The sequence below is a fragment of the Portunus trituberculatus genome, chromosome 45, assembly GCF_017591435.1.
Source record: "Portunus trituberculatus isolate SZX2019 chromosome 45, ASM1759143v1, whole genome shotgun sequence".
Taxonomy (NCBI): Eukaryota; Metazoa; Arthropoda; class Malacostraca; order Decapoda; family Portunidae; genus Portunus; species Portunus trituberculatus.
The window spans coordinates 3377663-3394979 of NC_059299.1; the positions used below are offsets into that span (position 1 = coordinate 3377663).

At 41.8% G+C, this 17317-nt stretch overlaps 2 protein-coding genes across 2 annotated transcripts in view; one reads left to right on the plus strand and one right to left on the minus strand.

Moving 5' to 3' along the window:
• Window positions 1-2399: 2399 nt before the first annotated feature.
• Window positions 2400-9896, plus strand: LOC123519270 (arrestin homolog). Its single transcript, XM_045280401.1, is given in 9 exon segments — window positions 2400-2506; window positions 3594-3654; window positions 4612-4796; window positions 5252-5291; window positions 5294-5426; window positions 5971-6190; window positions 6766-6917; window positions 7392-7599; window positions 8772-9896. Coding segments are annotated over 9 exon segments (1053 nt in total). The 5' UTR covers window positions 2400-2458; the 3' UTR covers window positions 8778-9896.
• A 5218-nt stretch (window positions 9897-15114) lies between these two features.
• The window catches only part of LOC123519272, a 2543-nt gene continuing 340 nt past the window's right edge, over window positions 15115-17317 (minus strand). The window contains exons 2-4 of the mRNA XM_045280403.1: window positions 16555-16792; window positions 16137-16226; window positions 15115-15939 (exon numbers count right to left, since the gene is read on the minus strand). Coding sequence (XP_045136338.1) covers window positions 15638-15939; window positions 16137-16226; window positions 16555-16792 — 630 coding nt within the window. The 3' untranslated portion in view covers window positions 15115-15637. The remainder of the gene's footprint in view (window positions 15940-16136; window positions 16227-16554; window positions 16793-17317) is intronic.

Here is a 17317-nt window from a genome sequence, read left to right on the forward strand (position 1 = left end):
AGACGATTTTTATTGACATTAGGAAGTCTTTATGGAAGTCAGAAGATTAATGGCCAGAGTCTTCACTATTTTAATACCCACACGAGTTATAGATGCTGTATAAAATCGCCAAATAGTAAGGAGAATAAATATGGAAATGCGTCATGGTACCAAACAGGTTAAGCCGACTAAAGCCACGACATATATAACCACTAATGACCCTAACAAGAAGTGACCAAGTCAGGCAGCCAAGAAGACGTCAGAGGTACAGACTTAGGCCCGAGTCAAGGTCAAGAATAGGAACATAAGCTTCTTTTTTCACGCCACCTTTCTCTCAAGCTCTTGAAGTGAGGCTCAGGGGTACTCACAAAGTTACGTCCCGGCACATATTAACTGGTGTGTGTGTGTAATTCACCACGGTCTCCTGCTGGTCACCCAGCCAGCCTTCCCCATTACGGAGCGAGCTCAGAGCTCATAGACCGATCTTCGGGTAGGACTGAGACCACAACACACTCCACACACCGGGAAAGCGACGCCTCCAGTTACATCCCGTACCTATTTACTGTGTGTGTGTGTGTGTGTGTGTGTGTGTGTGTGTGTGTGTGTGTGTGTGTGTGTGTGTGTGTGTGTGTGTGTGTGTGTGTGTGTTTTCTGACGCAATAGCCACTGAAGGGTTTCCCGCAGTGACGACACAAAGTGGTTAGCTCGTAAGTAAGCATGTTATGATGAACAGGCACACGTATACGTCAACATATGGTGCAGCAGCAATAGTGGGGGCTGTGGGGTATAGGGTGAGGGTTTAGGGGGGAGTGGGACATCAACAACCATCTCTCTCTCTCTCTCTCTCTCTCTCTCTCTCTCTCTCTCTCTCTCTCTCTCTCCGAGGCCGCCGACCCGCAGTGAGAGGGAACCCAGACAAAAATCTTATGTATGTTTTCCATATAGAAGATTACTGTTGATATCGTGTGTGTGTGTGTGTGTGTGTGTGTGTGTGTGTGTGTGTGTGTGTGTGTGTGTGTGTGTGTGTGTGTGTGTGTGTGTGTGTGTTGAATGAATGGATTTTTCTTTGTCATTTGTTTTTATTTCTTTTTTCGCTTTCTTGAGCTCAGATTTGATTATTGTCGTCTCCATGCATTTTTTTATGCTTTTATTGATCTAATTTCTCTCTCTCTCTCTCTCTCTCTCTCTCTCTCTCTCTCTCTCTGAACAACAGGGCGGTCACACTAATTCCATCAGTGTGTCACGATGCATCTCTTCACCTTTCATCACTCACTATCCCTTGAGTTCAGCGTGGTTCAGTTTTCCTAGACGCTCATGTCACCGCTGTGGCCTACATTCAGAAACACTTTGGTCTCTCACCACGACTGTTTTCGAAGACCAAAGAGATGATAAGCCGGATCCTCAAGACTGTTTCTCCCTTTAATTATACAGAAACCTTGTTGGTATGTCACTAGAATTGTATAAAGAACCATGGAAACTCGTGCCACTTCAACAGCAGTCCTTTGCAAGCAGTGGAGGTGAGACGTGAGAGTGTTTGACAATATGATCCAATCACAGCACGGAAACAATGACACTTCACCATTACCTAATTACACTTCTGGTCCTTTTTATTTAGACATAGCCACTTCAGCGAGCTATTTTTAATCCTTTATATCCCTAAGCCAGCGTCTGTACAATAGAAACTAATTTAAGGCTGGTTTTGGAGTGGCTTAGAAGAGAATGAAAGAGGTTGCAGTATTGATGTGGCAACAATGAAGGTGTAATTCGCCACACGTAAATTAATTATCCAATGGTCTTGAAATAATAAAGGACAGAGACACGGAGACTGAAAACAATGGTAATATTAAGAACAGTTGAAATAAAGTGATTAGAATTGGTAGGGTGGGTGAAGGAAGTAAGGGAAGGTCTTTGTTTGATGAAAGATGACTCGTGTGTGTGTGTGTGTGTGTGTGTGTGTGTGTGTGTGTGTGTGTGTGTGTGTGTGTGTGTGTGTGTGTGTGTGTGTGTGTGAAAATGCACGTACACTTCACCTCCTTTTTTTACAAAGAATCGCGCATCCTAACAAGGGTTTTGAGGGCAACACACACACACACACACACACACACACACACACACACACACACACACACACACACACACACACACACACACACACACACACACACACTGACCTTAATCTGTATTTCTAGCTAACACTGGTATAGGCTCAGTATTGTGCAATCACCCATTACTTCCTCATCACCCATCCCTACCTATACCCATCCCATCAACCCAACATAACCCAATAACCCCCCTCCCCTTTCCTGACAACCTCATAAGAACACTCTCCTTTTCACCCCACCCAGAAACCCCAGAGTTGTTTTTCCTAGTGGCATCTGGCAACTACTCTCCTCCTCCTATATATATTCCAGAGGCGACCCAGTCTGACCCAGTTTCTCTCGAGTTTTGCTGGAGATAAGACGTTCTTGTAGTCGCAACCATGGTGGTCAAGTTTCAAGTCTTCAAGAAAAGTTCCCCGAATTCTAAGGTGAGTTTCTTCGTTTTTTTTTTTTTTTTTTTTTTTTTTTCTTTTGTGATTTTTGTTCTTCCATTTTTTTTTTCCCCTGAAAGCATTTAGTACATACAGTTTTAGTTCAACAGAATAATGAAGCAGTTCAAAAATTTTCGAGACAAGTTTTATTATGAAGCCGTTCAAAAGTTTAAATGCCACTTTACTTAATTACAGAGAAGTTCAAATCTTTCAATGCCTCTAGTTTTACTTCAGCCTGGCAAGAGAGACAGTTCAAATATTTCAATCGCTCCGGCTTTATTATGACGTACTTCAAATATTTCAATCGCTTTAGTTTTATTATGGAGCATTTCAAACATTTCGTTGTCTCTAGTTTTACTATAGAACAGTTTTATAGTTGAACAATTCAAACATTTCAATCACTCTAGTTTAATTATGGGGCACTCCAAACCTTATATTCCTTCTACTTTTATTATAGAACATTTCAAACATTACAATCGCTCTAGTCCTTTTTATTAAGCAAATCTTTAAATAACACTAGTTTTGTTCCACCCTAATTCTATTCCAGTCAAGTAAAGTTAAGGTTATTCAAAGTGTTATGACATTTGCAGTCCATATCCTAAGTCCGATACTGGCCAGACCTCACTACTGTTGTTCCCGAAAGGTGTTACTTCCACGGTCACGACTCAAGAACACAGGAACACTAGGGATCTGTTTACATTTCGTACTTGTTCACTCTTACAATGATCTAATCCTGGTTTTGTTACTGTATGAATGGCTGATGTTAGGATTTCTTGCTTTTATATTAGAACAAGTGATGCTTTCAGTACTTTTAATGCAAGAGAGGCTCTGGCTAAGGGTAACGTAATGACAAAAGGTCTGAAAAAATGGCCACAGAAGATACCAGTTCCCAAAAGAATAGTGATGAAAATAACAGTCCAAAATCATGAAGACCATAAATGTTTGAAAAAAGGAGTCCCAAAATTATTGAAAAATGCCTCAAATTATGAAAACAACAGCACATATTACTACTACTACTACTACTACTTTTACTTCTATTGCTACTACTGCAGGAACTAACAACACATTACTTTCTCTCCGGCAGATCACGCTGTACCTTACACGGCGGGATCACATGGACCATGTAACCCACGTGGACAACATCGGTACACACTCCCTCACCACCTGTCCTGTCCGCCCCGCCTCGCATACCTGTAGATTGTTTGCCACCTTGCCCTGCCTTGTCCATTTTCCCTCACTGGTCCTGAAAAGAGAATGTTAATAGGGTAAGATGTGCGTCATGTAGTTTGGCATATCTATTACTTTGAGGACAAGTGGGGTGGCTTTACCATATCAATTTCTTAGCCTCACCAAGCCCAAAGACTGAAGTGCGTCTCTCTCTTCCTGTTTGACTGAAGTGATGTAGCTTAACCTAATCTAACATGCAAGCTAAACGTGCCTAAGAAAGACTGAGTGGGTCTCTCTCCCTGAAACAATGCAACCTAACCTTACCTAACCCAATCTTTTTACAAATTTAATCTAACCTAAAGAAAATTCAGTAAGTGTCTCATCCCTGAAAACAATATACTCTAACTTAACTTTACAAGCTTAAACTAACCCAAAGGAAACTCTGCGTCCGTCTCTCCGCCGGAAATAATCTAACCTAACGTAATTTCACAAGCTTTAATTAATCCCAAATAAAACTTAATGTCTGGGGGCCGCCGTGGTACAGTGGAACCATGCGTGCTTTGGGGTCCGAGGGGTCTCCAAGCGCACGGGTTCGAATCCTGTCCACGGTCCGAGTGTAGGTTGGGCTTCCTCACTCGGGGCAACGGTTTCCTAGCGGGTGGGCTTTGAGATAGGATGTACCCAAAAAAAGTATCCCATTTAGCACATAAATTCCCGTGAAAAGCCCACATGGTATAAATAAAAATAATAAATAAAAAAAAAATCCAATGCAACCTTACCTAACCTAACTAACAAGCTTAACTGAATGTCTCTCTTCCCTGAAACTTTACCTAACGTAACTTATGAGGCTAACATAATGTCTCTTTACCCTCGAACAATACAACCTAACCTCACCTAACCTAACTGCACTCACCACGCACTCTTTCCCCGTGCAGAGGGCGTGATCGTGCTGGACCCTAACTACGTGAATTCCCGCAATGTGTACGTGCAGCTGGCCCTCAATTTCCGCTTCGGCAGGGAGGAGGACGAGTCTCTCGGGTACAGTTTCGTGAAGACACTGTACGTCAATACCTCACAGGTGTACCCGCCGGAGAGGGAAAGGCCCACCACCGAGCTACAGGTGAGCGATGGGAAGGAGGAAGGGGAAGGAAGGGAAAAGAGATAAAGAGCAACAGGAAGGATGGGTGATAGATAAGAAAGGACAGATGAGGGGAAGAGAAGGGTTAAATACACAGGGAATGGAAAAGAAAACGGGTAAAGGGCAATAGGGAAGGATGGGTGACAGATAAGGAAAGACATGAGGAGAAGAGAAGGGTTAACTAGGCAGGTAATGGAAAGAAAAGGGATAAAGGGCAATAGAGAAGGATGGGTGACATAAGGAAGGATAGACAAGGGAGAAGAGAAAATACTAGAAAGGAAAGGGGTTAGAGACAGGTGATGGACACGAAAGGGTTAAAGAGACAAATACAGGAAGGCGGTAAAGATATGTCTATGTGTTTGTGCGTGACTACCTATGTCTGCTTGTCCGTCTATCTGCCAAACTGAATCACTAACACTCTTCCGTCACGTGTACAGAGGAACCTGATCTCCAAGCTGGGTAACTTCGCCTTCCCTTCGACATGCCCTTCCCGGAGCTGGCCTCGCCCTCTTACTCCCTCATGCTGGGCTGGCAGGACATGGGCTCGCTCATGGGCATTGAGTACGAGGTCATGGGCTTCGTGGGCGCCACTCAGCAGGAAATGCATCAGAGGTGAGTGCTTGGTGACTCCTCTCGGTTCTTCTTCATCTTTTGGCAAATGAAGGTGATGGTGATGGGTGTTTAGTGGTTTTTCTTTATTTTTTGGGTCATGAAAGTGATTTATGAGAGTGGTGAGTGTTTAATATTCTCTTGATGGTTCTTCTTCCTCTTTTGGACCAATGAAAGTGATTTGTGAGAGTGGTGGATGGTTGTTGGTTCCTCTTTGTGATTCTTCTTCTTCTTTTGGGCCAATGAAAATAATATGGGACAGTAATAAACGTTTGGTGTTCCTCTTGGTGATTCTTCTTCCTCTTCTGGGGCAATGAAAGTGATTTGGGACAGTGGTGAGTGTTTGACGGGTTCCTCTTGTTAAGTCTTCTTTCACTTTTTATTCTCAAACATTAATATCTACGAGAGAGAGAGAGAGAGAGAGAGAGAGAGAGAGAGAGAGAGAGAGAGAGAGAGAGAGAGAGAGAGAGAGAGAGAGAGAGAGAAAACATAATTGAAGAGTGGGTGTCCTCTCTATAACAACTCCCTTCAACGTCTCCCCCTTTAGGAACACCGCCAGCCTCACAGTGCGGCGCCTGATGGAGTGCCCTGCTAGCCTGTTCGAGAAGCCAGCGCCCCAGAAGTGTATCTCCCGCTCCTTCCTCACCTGTACCGGCTGCGTCACCATCGAGGCTAGGCTCAACTCCAACGTGTACTACCCCGAGGAAAACATCATGGTCAGAGTGGAGCTCAAGAACAACACCTCCAGGGATATCAAGAGGCTCAAGGTGAGGTTCTTCTGGTTGGTTCTCTTTACCTGTTGCTGTTTATATGACTCTTCTTCTTCTTCTTCTTCGTCTTTTTATTCTTGTTCTTCTTCATCTTGTTTTTGTTCTTGTTGTTGTTCTTCTTCGTCTTCTTATTCTTGTTCCTGTTCTTCATTTTCTTAGTCTTGTTATTTTTGTTGTTCTTCTTCTTGTTTGTTTTCTTCACCTATTGCTATTTGTGTGATTTTTCTTTTTCTTCTTCTTCTTCGTCTTCTTTTTCTTCATCTGGTTTGCTTTCTTCATCTGTAGCTATTTATTTACTTTTTTCTCTTCTTCTACGTCTTCTTCTTCTTCTTCTTCTTTTAGAGTAGACAGACTATACCTTCACTACTATTACCACCACTACTATCACCTCCATCACTAATACTTCCCATCTCCATTTCCACTACAACAAAACTATCAAAGACCACTCATTACTACCATCACCACTATTACTACTATTACTTCCATCATTAATACCTACTCTCCATTCCCACTCAATACTATACCAAACTACCACCATCACCACCACCACTAACTTCTCGCCACGTCCCCAGGTAAAGCTCGTACAGAAGAGCGAGGTGCCCATGTTCCAGGACGGACAGGTGCGAGACAAGACGATCTGCAAGGTGGATGACCCTCTCAGCTTGCCGCCCGGAGCCCTCACCACGCGGGAGTTTGTGCTCGTCCCCACCATCCCCAGCAAGCCGTGAGTGTGTGTGTGTGTGTGTGTGTGTGTGTGTGTGTGTGTGTGTGTGTGTGTGTGTGTGTGTGTGTGTGTGTGTGTGTGTGTGTGTGTGTGTGTGTGTGTGTGTGTGTGTGTGTGTGTGTGTGTGATTACTGTATCTCTTCCTCTATTTTTTTCTTATCGCTATTACTACTGCTATTATTTCTCCTTTTTTCTTCTTCTTCTTCTTCTTCTTCTTCTTCTTCTACTACTACTACTACTATTTTGCTCCTCCTCCTCCTCCTCCTCCTCCTCCTCCTCCTCCTCCTCCTCCTCCTCCTCCTCCTCCTCCTCCTCCTCCTACTACTACTACTACTACTACTACCACCACTAAAACTACACGTGAATTGGCATATATTCCTCCTCCCATCTATTTCTACTGCTGCTATCACCACCACCACCACTACTACTACCACTACTACAACTACTACAACCTCCCCCTCTCTCCCCTATCAGTGCCCATGGTGAGATCTTCCTGCAGTCCAGCCTTAAGAGTGAGGAGGAGGCTGTTCTGGCGCCCACCACCCTCATCGCTCCCTCCATTAAGAAGGGCGACCTCTTCGGCGTGCACGTGTCCTATGCTGTGAGAATCAAGGCTACTCTGGGCACTCTCATTGGGGACGCCATCCTGGACGTGCCCTTCGTGCTAGCCGTGCAACAAGGGGTTAGTGTCGTGCTGTGTTACCTTACCTGACCTTATCTTTACCTGACCTGACCTTTACCTGACCTGACCTTAACCTGACCTGACCTTTATCTGACATGACCTAATGAGATGAGAGAGAGAGAGAGAGAGAGAGAGAGAGAGAGAGAGAGAGAGAGAGAGAGAGAGAGAGAGAGAGAGAGAGAGAGAGAGAGAGAGAGAGAGAGAGAGAGAGAGAGAGAGAGAGAGAGAGAGAGAGAGAAAAAACATTAGAAAGGATGAAAAAGAATGAGAAAACAGAAAAAAGAAAATAAGAAAAAAGAAAAAAAAAAAAAAAAAAAAAAAAAAAAAAAAAAAGGAGGGCAGAAGAGACAAGGAAAGAGAAGCCAGGTCAGTGCAGAAAAAGAGGTTACACCACATACCTGTCTACTACATGAGCACATTTCCTGACCTCCTTCCCTCCCTCCTTTGAACCCCAGGACGACCTCTCCCTCCCCCAACACTAACAAAGATGGCGTCGTCTGGCTTCCTAATCCTGCCTGTGTAATTTGAGACTCCTAAACACACTGACAGGATGAGAAAGGGTGAAATGAAATCGTGTCATCTTCAAGTCCTTTCAAGTTTACTATTTCTTTCTTTCTCCATTTTTTTCTCTAGTATAATTTTTCTAATTTCCTTTTCATTTAGTTTGATTCTACTTATTTCGTTTCCTTTCAACGTTTTTTTTTTCTTTTCCATTTCACTATACCGTATCATTATTCTGTCTCACTTTACTTTCTTGTATCAAATCTTTTTACTTTTCTCAACTTTCTTTTCATTCATTCATTTCCTTCAGCTCTCCTTCATTATTCAGTATCACAATTTCCACTCTCTTTCTTTAACTCTTTCCTCTTATCAATTTAGTATCATAATCATCACCTTTAATCCTTTTAGAACTGGGACACATTTTTACCTTGAGATTTGTGTACGATTAGACCATTTCATTGACATTAGGAAGGGTCTATGGAGGTCAGCAGATTGATGGCCAGTCTTCACTATTTTAATTTCTGAAGCTGTATAAAATCACCAAATAGAAAGTAAAATTAATATAAAAACGCGTCATGGTACTCAAGGGGGTTAACATTCCCTTCTATTTCATTCAATATCACAATTTTGATCTTCTTTCTCTAATTTCTCTTCCTTTTGTGTCCTTTCAGTCTTGAACATGCTGCAGGTGAGGTGATGAGGGCGGTGATGGTGGCGGTGGGTATGGTGACTGCCGGCAACGCAAGGCAGATGTGTTGATGAGTAACGATAAAAATGCTGAGTCGAGAGGAGCTGATAGAAAACCAACTCCTCACAATCGATAGTTTTTTTTTATTACGATTTTGTTTTATTGTTATACGTGGCTGCCTAAAAGTCATATATTTTTGTCCTGCACAGATTAATCGACAAATACTTTTTTTTCTTTAATATTTTTTTTTCTAATTTACATTTGAATCCTGAAAAAAAATCGTGAATTAATTTGCCCTACACAGATAAACTTTTTTTTTTTTTTTAATGATTTGCTGCATTTTGATCCTTAACTCCTTCAGTACTGGGAAGCATTTTTATCTTGCGATTTCTGTACAATTAGATCATTTTATTGACATTAGGAAGGATCTATGGAGGTCAGAAGATTAATGGCCACAGTCTTCACTATTCTAATTCCCAACATACGTTTCTGAAGGTGTATAAAATCATCAAACAATAACCAAAAGGAATATAGAAACACGCCATGGTACCTAAAGGATTAAAAACAAGCCATGCATTATCTCCTGCACAGATAGTCTTTATGTCCCAAAGGCAGAGAAAAAGGGCCATTGTGAACACTGTCCTTTACATTTAGGTAAAGAATAGGAAACATTACTGCATGCACTCAGAAAAGCCACATTTGTTTTATATTTCCCGAGTGACGAGTTAGCTGTGTGTTGTTACTAGTGTTGTCTGTGTTATGTTTATTGTGACTTGTTATTATTAATGTTGTATATCTACCAGTGTATAATATGTACGTTGCTAAACATAGAAGCCTTACTCGCTTGCATAATACAAGAATTCATGTTTATATTTAATCAGAAGAGTCATGTTACTACTACTACTACTACTACTACTACTACTACTACTACTACTACTATTACTTCTACTTCTACTACTTCTACTTTTACTACTACTACTTTCTCACGGCTAGGCATTCCCTGATAAGCCTACCACCCTAAGCTTACAAACTCCGAGTGTGTCTGGGTGTATATAAACCTTTTTTGTATTCCACTGAGAGTTATGAATAAACGAAATGATGAAGAGATGATGGTAACTTTGAATTTTAACCCCATTTTTTTTTATCCTTTTCCTCCTGATAATGGTAGTAAAAATAACAATAACAACAACAACAGTAACAATGTTAACAACAACAACAACAACGACGACGACGACAACGACAACGAAGAAGAGCAACAACAACAACAACAACAACAACAACAACAACAACAACAACAACAATAATAATAATAATAATAATAATAATAATAATAATAATAATAATAATAATAATAATAATAATAATAATAATAATAATAATAATAAGAAGAAGAAGAAGAAGAAGAAGAAGAAGAAGAAGAAGAAGAAGAAGAAGAAGAAGAAGAAGAAGAAGAAAAATAAATAAATAAATAAATAAAAAAAAAAAAAAAAAAAAAAAAAAATAATAATAATAATAATAATAATAATAATAATAATAATAATAATAATAATAAGAATAAGAAGAAGAAGAAGAAGAAGAAGAAAAGAAAAGAAGAAGAAGAAGAAGAAGAAGAAGAAGAAGAAGAAGAAGAAGAAGAAGAAGAAGGTGAAGAAGAAAACCCAAAACCTACAAACATTACGAAAACGAACAGAAACAGAGAAAGAGAGAGAGAGAGAGAGAGAGAGAGAGAGAGAGAGAGAGAGAGAGAGAGAGAGAGAGAGAGAGAGAGAGAGAGAGAGAGAGAGAGAGAGAGAGAATTAGAACAACGACCACAGTAACACCACCACCACCACCACCACCGCCTCCCGCCATCACTGCCTGGTACGGTTAGCTCTTCCGTCCTCCCTCTCCCTCTCTCCTTCTCCCTCCTTAGGCATTATTTCCTCCCACGTCACTCCCACTCCGCCTCGGGCCAACGCTAACTGTGAACCGTAATACGTGTGTGCGTGTGTGCGTGCGTGTGTGTGTGTGTGTGTGTGTGTGTGTGTGAGTGTGTGATGGTGCATTGAAGCAAGAAAGTAAGGAAGGCAATGGGAAGAAAGGACGATGGAATGGATAGATGGATGGATGAAGGGAAGGAGGGAAGGAAGGGAGGGAGGGAAAGAGGGTTAGATAGATGGATGGAGAAGGAAGAGGAAAGGAAGAATGAGAAATATCAGAAAAAAAGGGAGAAAATAGAGGAGGGCGTTGGAGAGAGAGAGAGAGAGAGAGAGAGAGAGAGAGAGAGAGAGAGGGAGAGAGAGAGAGAGAGAGAGAGAGAGAGAGAGAGAGAGAGAGAGAGAGAGAGAGAGAGAGAGAGAATTTACATAAACCACAGTACAATTTCTCAACATCACCTACACCACTACCACTACAAGGCCACAGGTGATAGACCCCCTTCCCCTCTGCATTCACCTGCCTAATTAACTCATAGGTGAAGGAGTCAGCATGTAGAGAGCGTATCAATGACCTTTTACCTTTGTTACCAGAATTCATCATGTTCTTAGCCATGGAGACTCAAAAGATTAGACAGAATTATTAACAGATATACTTAAAACATGAATTGCCACGTGCAGCCCATTATCCCTTATTTTTTCATATCCTCGTAGAGTAATGCAGAAAGGAAACAAATACACAGGATAGAATATAAGAAAATGAGGGAAGCTGCGAGAGATTGTCAGTCCTACACGTGGCAGTCCCTGTATGAGCAAAGCTACTGAATTCCATCTATCATCCACATCCATAAATTGATCTAATCCTCTTTTAAAGCTCCCCATTGACTCAGTACTAACGAGATTACTAAGTCCGTTCCATTCATCAACTATATGAAGAAAGCAATGAAGAGAAAAAGAAAAATAGGACGAGGAAGTATATAGAAAGAGAGGAGAGAGATATATGACGTAGAAATAAAAAGAAAAAGAATATTTAAGAAGAGAATAACGTTATGAAAGGGAAAGAAATGAAGAGAGATGTTAGTGCTAAAGAGAATGAGTAGGAAGTTTATATAGAGGAAAAGAGAGAAATAATGTAGAAAAATACATATAAGAAACAGAATAAGGTGATGAATAAGAAAACAGAAAGGTGAAGGAGAATAAAAGTAAAGAGAATACAAAGCTAAGTGATAGAAATGAAGACTACTAAAGATAATACAAGATAAAAATAGTGATAGGATGATAACACAAGAAGATAACGAACAAAAATGAAAGATACAAACAAAAGATATAGAGAAGAGAGAGAGAGAGAGAGAGAGAGAGAGAGAGTACTGACGTTGATGGTGCCGAGAGAGAGAGAGAGAGAGAGAGAGAGAGAGTGTGTGAACGTCTGGTAGCCATAGGACACAAGAACGACAATTATACAAGTAACATCATTATAAATCTTAAAACCTGTAACCATGAACCACCATCATTATAAATCTTAAAACCTGTAACCATCTCACCTCTCTCTCTCTCTCTCTCTCTCTCTCTCTCTCTCTCTCTGGTCACCTAAACCCCAGAAGGACATTATAAACACCGCAAATATTCAAACCAACCACAATTAAACACACAACAAGTAAAGGTTATTGTAATTAGTATTTTCTCAGCATCTCTCACTTCTTGTTCCTTTTTTTTTTTTTAGTGGAGACGCATCAAGAACAGCTTTTTGTTATTTCTAGTATCTTTTTTCCTTCCTCTCTCCCTCAGGTAGTCTCCAAAACCCCTTCAGTTCTGGGACGCATTTTTTTTACCTTGAGATTTGGGTGTCATTAGACCATTTATATTGACATTAGGAAGGGTCTATGGAGGTCAGAAGATTAATAGCCAGTCTTCACTATTTTAATCCTCCACATGAGTTTCTGAAGCTGTATAAAATCACTAAATAATAACCAGAATCTATATGGAAACGCGTCATGGTATGTAAGGGGTTAATTAGATCAACAGTAGGTCTTTATTTTACTAACAGTGTATAGAGAGATCGGTTACTCGCTTCTATGCTTCTGTTGTTCTGCGCAGCGCTTACATAACACTCAAAAGGCTCTATTTTTTTTTTTTTTTTATGTAAGAGAGGAAAATTGCATGGCCAAGGGGAACATAAAACGAAAGATCAGCCTACTTAGTTACCAGTCCCCCTGCAAGTCTGAGAATTAACCAAAAAAAGGGATGTCTTGAAACCTCGCTCTTAAATGAAGTCAATTTATTGGAAGTTATACAGAAGGAGTTAAAAGTGACACTGGTTTAGTTTTAAGGATGTTTTAAAGGTTCCAGTGGCAGATTAATGAGATTTCTACAATACTAACAGGAAAAAGTCTTGAGAATCTGGCCTTTTTTTTTTTTTTAATTCAGTGGACCTTCTTCACTCCGTAGGCCTTTTTTTTTCATTCAGTGGACCTTTTTAATTTTGTAGGCATTTTTAATTCAGAGGACGTTTTTCTTATTCTGTATAAGGCCTTTTAATTCAGTAGACCTTATTAATTCTGTAAGCCTTTTTAATTCAATAGACCTTTTTTTCTGTATAAGGTCTTTTAATGTCTTTTTTTTTATTCCATAGGCCTTTTAAATTCAGTGAAACTTTTTTTTTCTGTATAAGGTCTTTTTAATGTCATTGGACCTTTTTTTTATTGTGGGCCTTTTTTTCAATCCAGTGGCCCTGGGAGGTAAGGATGGGACAGTCAGGGAGTGGATGATGGGACTGTCTGTAGCTGTTTTATTTTTTTTTTTTATTTATTTATACCATGTGGGCTTTTTACGAGAATTTATGGGCTAAAGGGGATATTTTTTGTGGTACTTCCTATCTTAAAGCCCACCCGCTAGGAAACCGTTGCCTCGAGTGAGGAAGCCCAACCTACACTCGGACCGTGGGCAGGATTCGAACCCGTGCGCTTGGAGACCCCTCGGACCCCAAAGCACGCATGGTTCCATTGTACCACGGCGGCCCCAAAAATACAGGGTGTCCATAAAGTTCTAGTACCATTACAAGTATTTATTGCTCAGAAACCATTTGACATTAAGTATTGTGGTTTTTTGTGAAATGTTCTACATCTATTCAAGTTTACATTCACAGCGCTTCATGCACTACATTCCACATGTGCACCCCTATAGTTGCCCTCACAATGTCAAGACGATATTCCATCTCCCTCCATACGCGCTGCAGCATATCAACGTCAACTGTTTGGACAACTTCAACAATGCGTCTACGAAGTGTGGCAAGATCATGAACAGGATTCTGGTAGACACGATCCTTGACGTACCCCCAAAGGAAAAAAATCCAAGGGGGTAAGATCAGGGGGCGAGGTGGCCATCCGATTGGTCCGTCACGGCCAATCCATCTTCCAGGGAAATGTGCATCCAAAAGTCACATTGAAAAGTGTCTTAACATCATCAGACCAATGAGCAGATGCTCCGTCCTGCTGAAACAGTATGGCTGGCTGGATCTTGCCACACTTCGTAGACGCATTGTTGAAGTTGTCCAAACAGTTGACGTTGATATGCTGCAGCGCGTATGGAGGGAGATGGAATATCGTCTTGACATTGTGAGGGCAACTATAGGGGTGCACATGTGGAATGTAGTGCATGAAGCGCTGTGAATGTAAACTTGAATAGATGTAGAACATTTCACAAAAACACAATACTTAATGTCAAATGGTTTCTGAACAATAAATACTTGTAATGGTACTGGAACTTTATGGACACCCTGTACATTAATTTTCTGTCGAACCTTCAGATTTACCGCGACCACCACCATCACCACCGCCACCACACCACCGCCACTAACTCGCCACCACCACCACCACTATCCCACAATGGCGCAATGGCTACAGCGACAACCTTGGTGGACGATGTGGCTTATGGCTCAGTAACATGTCACCATCATCACCACCATCACCATCTTTACTGAGAGAGAGAGAGAGAGAGAGAGAGAGAGAGAGAGAGAGAGAGAGAGAGAGAGAACTGTTTTGTTTGTTTTAATTACTTCTCATTTCTTAACTTCTTATGATTTTTGTTTTTTGTTTGTCTTTTTGTTTTTTTCTCTCATATTTCCTCTTCCATCATTTCTTCTCTCCACCTTCTTCGTTTTCTTTCTATCTTTTTATTTTTTTCTTTATACGGTGCATCTTTGTTTACTCCACCTCCTCTCTCTCTCTCTCTCTCTCTCTCTCTCTCTCTCTCTCTCTCTCTCTCTCTCTCTCTCAGTCAGGCAGATCACAACATACCGTGCATCTGTTTTCTCTACCACCCCTCCACTCCACTCTCTCTCTCTCTCTCTCTCTCTCTCTCTCTCTCTCTCTCTCTCTCTCTCTCTCTCTGTCAGGCAGATCACAACATACACACACACAAGTCTTAACACGTGTATTTACAGGGGTCAGTTATGTAATTACAATATAAACAACAACTATAATAACAACAGGTCGTTCCGGAGGCCGTGGTGACAAGCGGACATATTCAGTGAGGCTTGCTGGAGGGAACACGAAGGAGGAAGCAACAGCAGCAGACCTCTTGCCACGCGGGAGGCTGTTTGTGTCAAGGGAAGTGAAGGGAATAGAAAAGGATGATGATGAAGAAGGGAAAGTGAAGGAAAGGGTATAGTGGTGGAGGGAAGAGGAAGGAGGGAAGGAGGAAAGAATGGAGAGATGAGAGGAAAAAGAGGAAAGGGAGTATTATGAGAAATGAGATAAAGTTTAGAAGTTTTTCATAGTTGTAGTAGTAGTAGTAGTAGTAGTAGTAGTAGTAGTAGTAGTAGTAGTAGTAGTAGTAGTAGTAGTAAGAATAGACAACCAGCAAGCTTCAGTGCACGTGACACATGTACACGTGAAAACAGACGCATACATGAGCACGTACACGTACACACACACGCACACTAGCAAGTATTGTACGTGATACCGGGGTAGGTACACAAGATCGACACAGAGATGGTGACGGAGCGGTTAGTGGAAAAGGTGGTGATGGTGGCGGTGGTGCTTATGGTGCTCCAAATCCTGAAGAAGAACTTGCCCTCCTTTGAAACTCTGTCGGACTCGAGCGGCTCTTCCTCCTCCTCCTCCTCCTCCACGTTGCTGCCGTATAGACGCGTCGAGTCCAGGTTCATCTCCCAGTCCGTTGCCATCTTCCGTGAACGTCTTAGTCGCCGGCCCATGCATGCCATAACATCGCCCATACCGGCTGACGGGGCGGCGAAGGGATCGTGAGTACAGGAGGAGGAGGAGGAGGAGGAGGAGGAGGAGGAGGAGGAGGAGGAGGAGGAGGAGGAACACTACTGACTAAAGATTAACAAACATTATGCAAACGTGTATGAAATTTCCTACTACTACTACTACTACTACTACTACTACTACTACTACTACTACTACTGTACTCACTGGTGTAGCAGGTGTAGGGCACGATGGAGGTGAAGGAGGAGAGGAAGGTCCAGGTGGTGGTGGATGCCGCTCGGTTCACGAAAAACTTGCCTGAGGAAGAAAGAAAATGGAATTAAAATGGTGACAAGTGGTGGTGGTGGTGGTGGTGGTGGTGGTGAATGTGATGGTGAATGATAACCGTGTCTAAGCACCTCACCACAAAAGGAGATAGAAGAGAGAGAGAGAGAGAGAGAGAGAGAGAGAGAGAGAGAGAGGACAAACGTGGCACAAAGACGATGATAATAAGTAACTAGAACAAAACAGAATCAAAATAAACACAAATAAAAATCAAATCCTTAAAAAACTGAAATGTGAGGACACTGATCATGTATAGCCCCCCCCCTCTCTCTCTCTCTCTCTCTCTCTCTCTCTCTCTTACCGCCTTGGTCATCAGCACTCCCGTCGCCAGTTTTGCCTTTGTTGTCGTTGCTTTTGCTGTTGTTGTTCTTTCCGGTGATGGCAATGTTAGTGGTGGTAGTGGTGTCATTCCCCTTCGCCTCTACTTCACCTTCACTCTTGGGCTCCTTGGCTGCCTTCGTGTCGCCCCCAGCATCTTGACCCGCGACAGAGAAGCACAGCAGCGCCAGCAGGAGAACGGTGGCACTACGATGTATTGCCTGACGGAGAGAGAGAGAGAGTTTGTACATCAGACAGCCTTTTACTCTTGAAGGAACACGTGGCTTTAAGGGTGAAGTAATAGAAAAGGTACTGCCAGGTGAGTCGGATGGAAAGATAGGTGGATGGAAATAAAAATAATAGAAAAAAAAGGTACTGCAAGATTGGATGGATGGATGATGGATGAAAGATACAAGGAACAGAAGGAACTCGTGGATGGATGAAAGATACAAGTAACAGAATTAACTCGTGACTCTATGGGTGAAACAGGATAAAAACTACTGCCAAGTGGGGAATACGTGAAATACAGTAAGTGCTTCAAATATGACTAATAGCTCGTGTGAATTTCCCGAGTGTTAGAAAGTATATACAAACACAAGCGGTAGTTAATGAAAGTTATGTACTGTGTGTGTGTGTTTGTGTGTATTTGTGTGTGATTACTTCTCATTTGACACCAGCCAGACTTGTGATCGCCAGCCTGTACCATCCCTTCCCTCCAGCTTACGTGCTCTGGGTAAGCCTTAGAC